Source organism: Corvus hawaiiensis, chromosome Z (genome assembly GCF_020740725.1).
Source record: "Corvus hawaiiensis isolate bCorHaw1 chromosome Z, bCorHaw1.pri.cur, whole genome shotgun sequence".
Taxonomy (NCBI): domain Eukaryota; kingdom Metazoa; phylum Chordata; class Aves; order Passeriformes; family Corvidae; genus Corvus; species Corvus hawaiiensis.
In genome coordinates this window covers 41,777,461-41,791,218 of record NC_063255.1, presented here as the reverse complement: position 1 = coordinate 41,791,218, position 13,758 = coordinate 41,777,461, and the positions used below count along the sequence as shown (strand labels likewise).

At 45.1% G+C, this 13,758-nt stretch overlaps 1 protein-coding gene and 1 long non-coding RNA gene across 4 annotated transcripts in view; one reads left to right on the top strand and one right to left on the bottom strand.

The window, feature by feature from the left end:
* Positions 1-4,409: 4,409 nt before the first annotated feature.
* On the bottom strand, positions 4,410-7,249 carry LOC125320140. The gene is made up of 2 exons (XR_007201020.1): positions 7,169-7,249; positions 4,410-5,852 (listed from the first exon to the last, which is right to left on the bottom strand). It is a non-coding gene; the product is annotated as an uncharacterized LOC125320140 (long non-coding RNA).
* A 1,207-nt stretch (positions 7,250-8,456) lies between these two features.
* Positions 8,457-13,758, top strand: part of LOC125319955 (transducin-like enhancer protein 4) — a 98,359-nt gene continuing 93,057 nt past the window's right edge. For 2 of the 3 annotated variants that reach the window (XM_048291788.1, XM_048291787.1), the window contains exons 1-4: positions 8,458-8,592; positions 9,021-9,118; positions 10,262-10,325; positions 11,692-11,736. In XM_048291788.1, the coding sequence (XP_048147745.1) occupies positions 8,548-8,592; positions 9,021-9,118; positions 10,262-10,325; positions 11,692-11,736 (252 nt within the window). In that variant the 5' untranslated portion in view covers positions 8,458-8,547. Of the gene's footprint in view, positions 8,593-9,020; positions 9,119-10,261; positions 10,326-11,691; positions 11,737-13,758 lie in introns of all 3 variants that reach the window. The other variant, XM_048291789.1, reaches the window with a different exon arrangement.

The window sequence follows — 13,758 nt, the reverse complement described above, 5'->3', positions numbered from 1 at the left end:
ATCTTGCAGGTTATTCTGGAAATAAGCAATTTAATTGCCCCTAAAATTTAGCCCAAATCAGTTTGACCCTATGGGTTGTATCCTTTCTCTCTTTTCTACCAGTGTTCATCCAAAGCAATGCTATGTAACCTGATGGAGTCAATCGAGCTACAAGCAAGTAAGGAGTAAATCTCCGTTCATTTTTTCCTTAAGTAAACTTTACAGAGGTTCATGAGATTGCCCTTTTGAAAGGATTTGTTATCAGGAACAAAATGTCATTGTTTACCTTTGAGACAGGTGTGGGTTAAAGGGCTGGCTGATACCTGGAGTGACGATCACTGCATGTATACCCAGCTATACAAACAGGAGTCCTTCAAATAACAACCATTTCCTCATTACTTTCTTTAGTTATGGTTTGTGAATGTCCATTTGTCAGGACTCAGTGAAGAGAACTGCATTGTTTGTGTTCAGTTTTCATGGAGACCAGACTGTCACCCTAACTATAAAGACAGATAGAAGACAGAACAGAGTCTCCTACTTCCAGAACCCACTCTTCTCCACTCCAGGAGAGTGACAGCTGCTCTCCGTCCCACAGAAGATACTCTGGAGACCCCATTGGGCTTCTCTTTTGTATTGGGGGCAGGAACAAAAATGTGTCAAGGTCAGGAAAGACAAGGCTGTAACATAGGAGAGGAACTGTCAACTCTCCAAAATGGTGTGAACAGGAATAACAAAAAGGTAACCTCATATATGGCTTTGACGTAATCTGATGTCTTGGCAATATTTCTCACATCACTGCAAAATAGTCACATAACCCACAAAACCCTAATGGTGACCATTTTCTGAAGAAATGACTCCATGGATATGTCTACATCCAGGTCATGGATATGACCCTGTCCATACAGGATCACTCTAGATTAATCCATTAAAGACAGAAATAGAAGCAGAATGCGTTCAGTGAGTCTCAAAATCTGTATACTGTTCAAAAATTTCAATGCTGAAATACACTAAAAATTCAAAACTTCCTGGACTGTTGTGCAGTGTAAGATGGGAAGCTTACAGGCAACTAATAAACTTACTTGAAGCACATCATCTCCACTATTTCCATTCTGAATAATAACTGGAGAGGAGTTCTTCGTTACATTCCTTAGGAACCAAAAGGTTGTTTAGAAAATAATCCTGGTTGTTCATCAGATGAAAACACACTGCCATAGAATTAGAGTTTTCCATGGGTTTGGAAGAGAAAAAAATGTATGTACAGCCGCTATTTGCTGGATTCAGTCTCTGCTAAACACATTTATCTTTATCATACAGTAATTCCGTAGCTACTATAAGAGGTGTGTACATCTTACTTCTGAATGATGCTCCTAAGGAAGGTCTGAAGGAAAAAAAGGTGCTTCACAATGCATAGATCTAAACTCCTGATTGCTGTGCTGGCAGAGTCTGCAGTACAATGACAGCATGCAATTCAATTTTGATATATAATTAAAAATTAAAAGAGAAATGGTGTCTTCACCTTTCCAGAGCAACTAGGAAATTTGCAGTATAGGATGAGAAACAAAGAAGTACGAAATCTTAATTACACTCTGAAAATAAGTTAAAAATAGTTTTTGAGGTTTTGTATTAGATAATGTTTTTGTGCTGCTCAGTTTACTTAGTTTTGCCAAAGTTAATGTTAATGGTCACTATAAAGAACATTAAGCTAAAGACATACTATATCCATTTAAAATTATTTTTCTTTCTTTTGGCTTCTTACCCTTAAGTACAAAGTACCCTTTCCTCATCCTACTTAAAGCACTTTGAATTTGTAGAATTAAATTGGTTTGTATAGTTCTCTTGCATGTCAAAATATAAATAATTCAAAAATGTTAAGTTCCAAACAGTGGTGGTTTCTCTTTCACCAAAATTATATGACAAAAATCCCCTTTTCAATTTAGTATTTACTTTTGAAAAGCTAAAGTTTTGAAAAATGTGGAATGGTATTTATTGCACCTAAGAAAATGTGAAAGAGTTAAAGAATTGGATTTATTTAGTAATATGTGCCAGAGACTAATTAGTGACATTTGTTAATAGTATTGCAAGGGCTGCGAGAACTTTCTTTACCTTCGGGGCCACAGACTGCATCTTGAGTAGCAGGAAGGAATGCTAAGCCCATTCTCCTCATCTTCTAATACAGTTAGCAAACTCCTAACATTGCAGCAAGCACTGAAACCTGGTTAGAGAGATTAAAAGGCAAGGTAGAATGATAAGCCATGTGTTTTACCACATGTTTTACAGTTATCACTCCTGATAAGGAAATCCTTGTTCTTATACTGGGGGTCAGTGTAAGGGAGGCTGTGTTTTGTGAGTGGTTGACCTCTTCCTTGTTATAACTTTGGATTTTAGCACTTAGACCAGCCCATATATTTCCTGATGAAACCACCTGACTAATTTTCTGGAAGTTAAGAAAATTTTGTGTCTGATGTTGCAAATCAAGTGGTGGATTTTAAGTTACTGAGACTAAGGTGCTTCCTATGAAGAAATGCACTAAGAAACATTGTTGTCTTATCAGGGGTATAATTTGTAATCTAGCCACTGGCTATAAGGTATAACCATAAGAAAATGCTTTGTTCAGGTCCAGTTTTTTCAGTTCAAGCCTTATTGCATTAATTTCATGCTTATAGCAACTAAGAGTATTACCACAAAATGAGGAATAAATGGCCTAAATATGCACTTAGCAAATGTTGCAGGTGGGCCTCAGGACTTAAGTCGCTTGACTAGGTAGCATTCACATATCGAACATGAAAAAAAGGCTTAAACACAACTTAATGATGACATAGGACTTTATAAGACTTCTCTAAGAGATTTAAAGTTTTCCTCCCAAAGAATTTGTTGTGGTTTTGCCATGGATAAAAATATTCGTTACTGCTAGTTCACAGATTTTAATGCAGAAAGAAGAACTGACTAGGAAATATTACTTTAATTTCAAATATCTGCCTAAGCCATTTTGTACCATGCAAGTTTGCAACCAGCTTCCAGTACAGGATAACTGAACTATTATTCTTCCTGCAGAGAAGAATGTCAGTGTACTTTAACACAGGTTTTTCTGCCACATCCCACGTGGAGTTCTTGTAAGCAGAACTGTACCATTGCAAGAATTCTGTATGTGGTGAATCAAGCAGAAATAAAGTAAGATCATAAATCCAAATCACCAATGCCTATAAAAGAACTAAATAAAGTGTGACTTTAACAGTGTAAAAGAAAAAAGTAAATACTTCAATGAAAAATAGTTTGGAACAGGCAAAATTCCTGTTTTGCAAGGGAGCTACATATAAATTGGCATATAAATCATTACATTATACATAAATTCTCCTAATGTTCTTACCAGCAACAACATATCCCTAAGGTCACTAATGACTAATTGTAGGTAGGGAGTGTTTTAAAAACTTGCTGAGACAGGGTCACTTGATAGCACTTGTAAAACACCAGATCATAAAATGTGTGTCATGCTGTTACATTCTTCTACCAGTAGAACCTGACTTAATACCATAATTAAAATTTTTAAGCAGCGAGAACTTAGCTTCAATTCAACTAACAACCTCACTGAGTTTATCTTCCTGAAGATGAAGAAGAGCACTTGTTACACAGTGAAGTTAAATATGTGTACAGATAAAAGATTTACTGTGGAGCATTCTGAACTGATTATCAGTTTAACACTTTATTTTTGTGAGTCTGTGTGCCTGCGTGTGTGCCTTGTGTATGTGTGTGTGTGAGTATACAGCTGACAAAGTATGGTGACCTTGTAACTTGGTCCCAAAATAAACTGTAATAAGCTGCAGTGCTAGGCACAACTGTCTTGGTCTTCAGCTACAGTCATTCCAGACAGGGAATATGTGGGGTTACATATAAAACAGCCTCAGGATTGGATCCTTTCTTAAAGGTCCTTTAGCACTGATAAATATCTGTACTAAGGTTATGATGTGACAGTAAAAAAAAAAAAAAATCACAAGAGTCTGAAAGTGGAGTAGAAAATCTTAGGTGGAAAAGAGAGAGTTTCTTTCACTTATCCTGTAAAGTATATATATAAGCACACACTGTTCTGTTCACTTCAGACTCTAAATTTTGAATGTAAACAAAAGCAGGCTAGTTCTGAACTATCAGGACTGAAATAACCGGCTGCCTTTCTTGACAAAAGAATGGATGTGATGTTTTGCAACCTCTGGCGCCTCTGAAACATTTTATAAGGATATTTCTACACCAGACAAAACTCAGCACACTTACTGTGTGTACAAAACTGCCTAAATATTTCTTGCAATCGATTCATTTATGAAAAATCTTTAGCAATATGTGTAAAACATTTAAAAGCTAGCTTCTCCACTTGCTAGATAATGGTACAGGTTATATAACCTAGCACAAAAGATTTTTTATAAAAGAAGGAAAAAACAAGGAACTTTAAATACAAAACAGCCCATATTTAAAGATCCATCAAAGCTGTGTCAGAAGTGACAGAAGACAGGAAAACAGAATGACAATGACATTCTGATCTTAATTCACATAATTTAAAAGTGGCAAGTTATAGCACACTTTCTCTTAAACTTCTGGGTTGCATGGATCTTGCCAGAATGCTGCAAAACTGCACAAAAATAGACAAGTGATTAGTTACATGAAGAGTTAAGTATATGGATATATATGTCTTGCTAAAGCTTTGCAAACCAAGCTCTGCCTTACTTTTAGCTACACAAATTCACTGAAGACCAATGGGCAAGCAAGAGTAAATATTGGCGAAGCTTCGATGAACATTGCTGGTAAACTGACCGGCACAAGAAGACCAGAGACTGCTTTGACCAAAAAGCTGTATGCTTTTGCCTTCTAAGGTATTGAACACCTGTATGTTTGGAGCTCTGTACATAATGCCAAACTCATGCAGGGCGACAGGGAACAATGAATCCTGCTGTTATTTTCAGAATTCAATTTCTTCAGACATACTCTTTATTTTATAACTGGACTTATCCTTCTCCACTTTGTGGATTTGATGGTAATATCCACTGTGCACACCCATCAGGTTTCCAGAGATGCTTACAGCTCTGCAGAGTGAATAGTTCTGTTCTGTTCCTGCACAGCTTTCACACTCTTGGTGACAGCCACTTAAGCATTTGTAGATTTGGCAGCCATAGTTCTGAATGTCAAGACTTGGTCCAGGCATATGGTGAATGTCCTCTATTTCAGAGGAGTTGGAAGTGCTCCTCTGTCTAGTGAGGGGTGCTCATGATCGATTTTTTAAAAGCCTTTTTGGTGCTGGAAGATTTAGACACACGAGAAGCAGTGTTTTCATAATTAGGCAGGTGTTTTATCACAAAATCTTTAAACAATATTTAGAGGTCTAAATCCCTATGGAAATCTGATTATGACCTGGGTAAATACAAAAATTACAGCAGAAACTAGACATGCAAGTAGGCTGGAAGCTAAGTATTGCAATAAAAACCATGTAGATATTTTTGGCCGTATAAAAACAGAAGGGGAGAAGGATGGACATATTTTGGCCCATTTTACACTTGTCATTTCAGGCAAAATCTTTCTTCAAAACAATTAAGAATCTGTTGTGACAAACTTCTCCAGATGCTAGTGGTCACAGCACTCACCATAGGGGAGCAGATTTTAGTTACAAACTCCAGAAAAAGGTGGAATTTCCACTGTGTGCCTCTTGCAGCTGAGTCCTAGGCAGTGGCAGAAGATGGATGTCATTACCACCTCCATCATCACCACCACCACGACCGTTTCACTGGATCAATCCTTGAAGGTTACTTAAGCAAGGCAAAACCTCAATGGTAAAACCTGGGTGTCATGTCTCATCAAGGCCTCAAGGTGCTCAGTAGCTGCAGGCCTTAGGCAGGGATCTGTAGACAGCAAAGAGAATTTACAACCAAGCCCGTAAGTATACATAATTTAGCTACCATCGTTAGGGTATTAACTGCTGAGTGTATGTTTTGAGACTATAGATTTGGTATACAAGCATCAAAAATGACATGACTAAACCACATCTATTTTGCATGCAGGTTTAAACTGCAGCTCATCAGGAATACAAACTGCTTGAAGGCAAATCTAAGCATGACAGACACAGAGAAGGAAAAAAACACGCCAATCTATGAGCCTATCCCTCATGTGTGCGTCACTGCACAGCATTGTCTAGAACGGGGCTCTGCAGAAAAATTGTTCTGGGGTCTTTCCAGGACACAGCACCACTATGTGCAGAATTGGGGTTTTTTTTGGGGGGAGGGAGGGTGTGTGGAACCAGGTGTTCACGTTCCAGCTCCTCAATGACAGCTCTGCAGAAAGCATGCGACACTCAGGCCTGGGAAGGTACTTTCTGAAGCCTGCTCCCCAGTCTGCAAAACGCAGGAGCGGCGGCTGCTGCAGCTTTAGCTGCTTGAGAGACAAGGCTGTAGTTCCTGTCCTTTCCTCTGCTTAGGTCGCTCCCAGGTGTATTTACTGTACGTTCCAAAACGTGCAGTACTCAGAGGGCACAGCCGCCCTGTGAAGCCGGGACAAAATGCCCCATCGAACACAAACGTGGCATTACAATGGAGCATTTAACGACCAAGTCTTCAAACGTTCCTCTTGCGAGTGGAGAACACCCTGCCCCTACCACCGCTTCTTCGAGTAAAGGCGGAGCTCCTTCAGCAAAGCCAGGAAAAAAAAAAAAAAAAAAGAAACAACAAAACTTAAATCACGTCGCACTCGGCGACTGTAGCAGTGCACCGCTCCGCCTGCCCAGCGGCACTGGGAACGGGGGGAGCCGTCGGGCAGCCAGGGCCGCCCCAGCGGTCCCGCCTTGGCGCCTCCCGGGTGCACGCGCGCGAGCACGGGCGTTGGGAAAGGCGCGCGGCCCCGGCCCGGCGCGGCCTACGGAGCTGAGGGCAAGCGGGAGAGCCCCGCCCTCGTGGCGGGCAGTGCAGGGGCAATTCCCCGCCCGGCCCCGCCGCGAACCCTGCGACGGGGCCGCGAACCCACGGGGACACCGGCGACGCCGCACCCGCCTTTTTAAGGTGACGTTGCCCCTCATTAGCGCCCGTCTCCGGCCGTGCCCGCGGGCGGGACGCGAGGCGGAGACCCCTACCGCCCCCCGCTCCCGCCGCGCCACCGCCCCGCGCGGAGGAGGAGGAGGCCGTGAGAGCAGCGGCGGCGGCGACAGCCGACACCGGCCCCACGTTACTTTGATTGACGGCTGAACAAATGTTTCCCCTGTTCGAACGCCGGCGCCGCGGAACGCCGGCGATCTGCGGGCCCCGCCTCGGGCGGCGGGAGAGCGGGGGGCGGGGAGGCGGCGGGGAGCTGCCTGATTGGTTGCTGGCCCGAGGCGCGTCAGGACCCCACGTGGGGGCGAGTCCGGGGCCGCCCCTCTGCCCGGGCCCGCGCGCCCATTTGTCTGCGGCGCAGTGATGGGCATTGGTGCCGAGCGGCGATTAATGGCAGCCCGCCGCCCATTGGTCGCGGCCGCCGCCCTTCATGGGTGGGAGGCGGGGGGAGCGGCCGACGGTGTCGCGGTGCCTGATGGGAGAAGTAGTCCCCGGAGCGGCTGCATGCGGGCAGTCCGGCATCGAAAAGACTCGGACTCCCAGGGTGCTCCGTAGCGGCGGCCTTCCGGCTACTGTGAATATGTATCAGAATGTTAATGACGAGCCGTTGCTAAATTTGGTCAAAGGAGTCACCTCAGCAGAGCGTGCTGTGGGAGCGGCGCGGAGCGGCGGTTGGGCTGGACCGGGCTGGGCAGGACACGGCTGGGCTGGGCCGGACCGGACCGCGCCGCGCCGACGAGCCGAGCACGGGGCTCCGCTCCGCGCGTTGCCGCCGCCACCACCGCCACTTCCCGGAGTTTCGAAAGGCGAGGAGGGATAAAAGAGAGGAAAAAAAAAAAAAAAAAAAAATATATATAAATAAAGCTGCCCGGACCGTACCGTATTTTTTAATCTTTATCGCTCTTCTAAATTTTTTTTCTAATTGAAAAAAAAAAAAAGGCGGTCGAGCAGCGCTAGCGGGGGAGATGCGGTGCGGGCAGTAGCAGCGAGGACCGGACCGCCGCACAAAAGGGCACCGCACCGCACGCACCCCCGCCGCGGCAGCGGAGCAGCCTCCCGCCCGCCGCAGCCGCCATCCCCGCCGGGTTTCTGCGCCCCGCTCCGCCCGGCGTCGGGAGAGCCGCAGGCAGCAGCAGTAAAAGTTTTCAGGAGGGGAGGAAAACTGCCGGCGGGGGGAATCTCCGGTGGAGCGCGCGCCGGCGCCGGCGGAGGGGCTTTCCCCGCCCTCCTCCATCTCGCCCTCTGCCGCACGGGGCTCGCAGCCCGCCGGAGCCCGTGGAGCGGCGGCGGCGCTCGGGAGAACCGACCGGCGTCGCCCGCTGACCGCCCCCGGGGGATGTGGCAGCGGCCCCCGAGCGTTGCGGACGCCGCCGCCGTCGCGCCTCGCTGCTGCCGGCGGTGCCCCGCCAGCCCTGGGGCGGCGGGGCCGGGGCGTCCCTGCCCGCCGTCTCCGCCGCCGCGCCTGCAGCCCTGATCCCCGCCGCTCCCGCCGCCAGCGCCCCCCGAAGCGGCGTGGATGATCCGCGACCTGAGCAAGATGTACCCGCAGACCCGGCACCCGGTGAGTGGCGGCGGCGGCCCCGCGGGCAGCGCTCCGGTGCGGGCACCGCGGAGTTGTAGCCATTTTCTTATTGTTGTCCGCCGCGCCGCCTCCGCCTCTCCGGGTCGGGGTTGGCTTGTTCGAGTTGCCCTCGCGTGGTGCGCGGCGGTCCGGGCGCCAGCCCCGCGTCCCGCGGCTGCGGCCGGTACAGAGGGTCCGAGCGGGCAACACCTCCTCCAGCGGCGGTCCCGCACCGCCGGTGTACACGTCGGGGCAGCATCTCGGGGTGCTTGGGGCATCTCGCCGTCTCCAGCGGACGAGCGGGGACGTGGGGGGCTGCGCCTCGGCGGAGCCCGGGTGCGAGGGCCGCGGCGGGGGACGGCGGCGGGCGGGAGGTAGTGACCGGGCGAGAGGGGGCGATTAAAAGACCTGCTGTTCCTTGCTTGCAGGCTCCTCACCAGCCAGCGCAGCCCTTTAAATTCACCATTTCAGAGTCCTGCGATCGGATTAAGGAGGAGTTTCAGTTTTTGCAGGCTCAGTACCACAGGTAAAACTGCCTACTTTCCCCGAGCCCCGCGCGGTCTCTCCTCTCTCCGCTTTCAGTGCCGCGCCTGGAGGGACGGCGGGGCGGGGGCGCGGGACCCCTGGCGGGATCCGGGACCGGGGCGGACCCACACCAGCCAGGCGCTCCTCGCCGGCTCTTCCACATCCCGCTCCTCTCCCGACCTTCGGGCGAAGGGCTCCTCTGGGCCCCGAACCGGGCGGTGCGAGCGGATTTTCTTGTTTTCCCCGCGTTCCGTTGTGTGGTTGTTCTTTTTTTTTTTTTTTTTTTTCTCTTTTGTTTCTTTTGGTCTTTTTGTTTACTTTTGCGTGCGGAGTGGGGGAGGGAGGGTGTTGATAGAAAAATATGTGTCTGGCTGGGCTCGTCCTCTGATTTTCTTCGAAATGCCGCTCAGGACAGGCTTGTCTTGGCTCGGCCCCCTCGCGCCTTTCATTGACATGTCAAGTGCTGATAACCTGGAAGTGAGGCGGCGAGCTATTTCATTATCCTTAGGTGGAACAGCGCTGTGTCCTCAAAGTGACAAGTGACTTCTGGCAGGATTGTTTAGCGGGCTTCTGAAAACAAAATAAACACTGGAGGTCTTAGTATTTACCACAGTATTCCTTAAATCACGTGCAGTATTTTACTTGCAGTTCGATCGTCAGTAATAGCAAAGAGCAAAAATTAAAATCCACAAGTTTTGCTTCTTGACGCAGTGATATGCATTTGATTCTTCTGTGGGTTGAGTAAAAGAAAGAGATGTTTCTAAAACTCCTAAATAAAAACTCTGAAACCCAAATTACATTTTTGTTTGTAGCTTCTTAAGCTTAACTGTTAAAGATATGAACGAACCCCTGTGTGCTTCTTCTGTGAACCAGTGTCGGTGTTTATTTTTTTTGTCAGAAAAATAATTTTCTGTGTACACCACATGTATGTATGCAGTTCTTTTAGGAGATGAGGATGTTGCACAGTATCCCTTGATAATGGAAAAGTGCAAACCCCCACCCTAAACTCCCAAGCAAGAGCTGGAATACACATTTGTATTTGTGTGGTGTAGAAATGTTTGAAAAGGGAGCAGCCGGTGCTCAGGAGAATGCCACTTTAGTGTGATGAAGTACCCATGCTTTTTCCTTTTTGTCTCTTAAACAGTTTAAAGCTAGAATGTGAAAAACTGGCCAGTGAGAAGACAGAGATGCAGCGACATTATGTCATGGTAAGCAAGCTGCATAACAAATTCGAAATGTCTATTAGCCTGGTATACTGAGACTGACATACATTTGGATTGCTGGAGGCAAGCAGGAAGATTGTAGTAGCGCTGCTGTTGTTGAGGTTCCATCAGTGCTTCCATTATAAATCTTTAGTTTCTGGGGTGTTTTAACTTGTTTGCAGCAGTCAGTATCCTTGTGAAACTGGCTTTTTAACCTTTTAAGCAGTTGAGGATGTTTCTTCCAAATGCTAGCAAATCACTTGTCAGCCCTTTCAAGCTGTGTGCAACTTCCGTAGTGTACCTGGGGATGATGTTTTCACTTTTGCTGACTTGTCCCAATGGTCATATCTGTAAAATGGTTCAGGATAGTATTTTTTTCTATGATGTAAGTAAGACAAAATTGTACACAAGCTCATGCAAATCCAGTGCCTTCTTCCTAGAAGAGCTGTTGCTCTTAGGCAGCTGAATCATTGTTTCATTAAACTGAGAATGTCAGGGATCTCAGTGAAAGGAATTTCCTCAGTTGTTGTGGTCTGTCTGGTTAAATAATGTGCATAGGAAGACATGTCTAAATACATAATTGTGTGATGGATCATGATAACTGTAGAGGATCTCTTCCTATCTCTTCTGTTGTACACCTCTGAAGGATTAGCTGTTTTCCATATGCACATGACAAGTAATACTCTTGTATACACAAAAAGAGTAAATAACCTTGAAAAAATCTTAAGCAAGAGCACCAGCAAACGGTAAGGCTCGCAGTTGTCATTTTAATGCCTGATATGCCTAAGTCTTGGAGATTGTTTGGTATTAACGTTACACACTGAGCAGAGTTTCCTGCAGTACTCGGGCACAGCAGGACCTACATAGATTGGTGTATCTGCTCTGGCCCTGAATTTCTGTGCTGTTTCTTTTTTTTTATCCTTGCAGTTTAATTGCAGGAATTTTTTTTGTGTGTTCTTTTGTAAAATTTAAAATATTGAATCATTAGTCTGTTAGACATTACTGATTTATGTGTTTATATGCTTGAACCGCTTTGGGTGTTTTTTTGGCATGTTCTATCTGTGCTAGTGAATAAAATCTTGATCGTTTTCTGCTTCTAATCCTTGACTCCGCTTGTGATTTTTTTTTTTTTTTGGTCTGTTTTGGCCTTGTTTGACAGCTGTTCTTTGTAAATGTGACACGAAACAATGTAGATAAAGCAAAAAAAAAAGTTTTTTATGAAATGCTTTCTTTGCAATTCCAGGAACTCTTCAAGGCAAATAAATGTGCGTAAGTCTGTATGTCTTTGTACAGGTGATGTTTCAGTCATAGGGAATTTCAAAGTAGTTTCCACAATTGCAAGGTCTAACAGAGTAATTTTCTTTTTTCTTAGTATTACGAGATGTCCTATGGGCTGAATATAGAGATGCATAAACAGGTAGGTAGATAATTTGTTTTGTTGTAAGAATGGTCTGTATAATTTCTCCTATCAATCTTAAAACAGATGTGTATTCTGTGTGACTTGCTTTAATTGCATGCTTGAGTGCATCAGGATTTTTCTTAACCTGGCCTTGAATCTTCTGTCTCATGTTTGGTATACAGAGCCTTTGTAGGTTACGGTCTTGACTGCCAGTCGTGCATTATTTTCTTGACTTTCCACACTGCAGTTTTTGCACATGCAGGCAATCCTATACTTCACAGGGACGGTGTCTGTGAGTATGAATGGGTTTGTGGGTTGTGTCTTCCTTTCTGTCTGGTCTCAAACCTTTCGGGTTTACTTTTTGGGATGATGGCTGTGTCATGAACGTGTATTAGGAAAAGGAGTGTGAGTGGAAAAAACAGGTTTTTTTGTTAACCTGGGCTGATTCAAGCTGGAGCTACAAATGCAGTTGATGTACAGCCGTTTTGATGATTCCATCAGGCTGCTTACTTGGACTTCTGTCCAGAGCCATTGTGTCAGCATCTCAAACACAAAAGAGTAAATGAGCTTTCTGTGAGGGTGTAAGCATAGAATCATAAAATGGTTTGGGTTGGAGGGAACCTTAAATATCGTGTGGTTCCACCCCACCCTGCCATGGGCAGGGACACTTTCCACTAGATTAGGTTACTCAAAGCCCTATCCCCCCTGGCCTTGGACACTGCCAGGGATAGGCATCCTCAACCTCCCTGTTCCAGTGTCTCACCATCCTCACAGTAAAGAATTTATCATAATGTCTAAACTAAACCTGCCATGTTTTCAGTTTAAGGCCATTTCCCTTTGTCCTATCACTACATGCTCGTCAAAGGCCCTTTACAGCTCTCTCATAGGCCTCCTCTAGGTACTGGAAGGCTGCTATCGGTTCTGTGCCTTGAACTCTAGCACTTAGGCCAAGATTAGCAAGAGATTAGTCAGCTAGTGCATGATAGTGTAAATGAGAGTTTCTTATTTGATAAATGTGTGTTTTTTAACCTTCTCTAGAGGAGAATGAATTAAACATCTGACCTCTTTTCCAGTGAGGGAACTTTTTGTGTAGTGGAGTTTAATACTGACAACTCATTCTAGCAAATGTTTGAGCAATTCGCCACCTTTGCTGGGGAGCATAAACTGCAGAAATAAAGAAATGATTGGACGGGAGAAAAAAGATCTCCTGAAAATTGGTTTTTACGCATTTCCGTTCAAAGTTAGGGATTTGGAACTTCTCTGGGTTTGGAAATAGGATTTCTTTATCTTGTTGACAGCAGACATAGAAGTCAAAAGTTCTTTCATGTTATTTATTATATTTTGTATTCCATTAGCATCTCAATGCCATAGAACTGATTAGGGCTGTTTTTGCTAGATGGCATACATACGAAGACACTGCGATTTCCTGTTTCAAAGCATTTTGCATCTACAGCTCCAAACTTATGGAATCTTGTACATACAAGTTATTTTACAGACATATGTAGATCTTTTGAATTCTCTTATAGGTCCTTCTCATGGGTACCGTAAAAGTCAACAAATGCGTTTAACAAATGGCTGACAGGAAAAGGCAGTGATTGCAGCAGATCAGATTGTATGCACATGCTGACTGTCTGGACCTGATCCTTGTCATGAGTGCTGGTGGAAAGATTGGTTACTGACTCTTAAGAGGTGTTGGGTCTGTTCTCAAATCAATATCCAGATTGTTTCAGGTCCCATTAAAGTAAAACACAAAAACAAAATAAAACCAAACAAACCCTCAATCAGTAAAGCTGTAGATATGGAAACAATTCACAAAGACCGGAGTCTTTACAGGCCACCTACATAGCAAATTCTTACAGGCATTTGAAAGCCAGCATTGCAGTCAAACTTGTTTATATTTCTAGATACCCTGTTTTTACAGTGGTTATTTAGACTTACACTGACTGCACAAAATTCTTTGCAACAAAATCAGCTTGCAAGTGCAATGTATAATGAAACTGTATTAAGCCAGGGAAAAAAGCTATAAGTTCATAGCAAAAG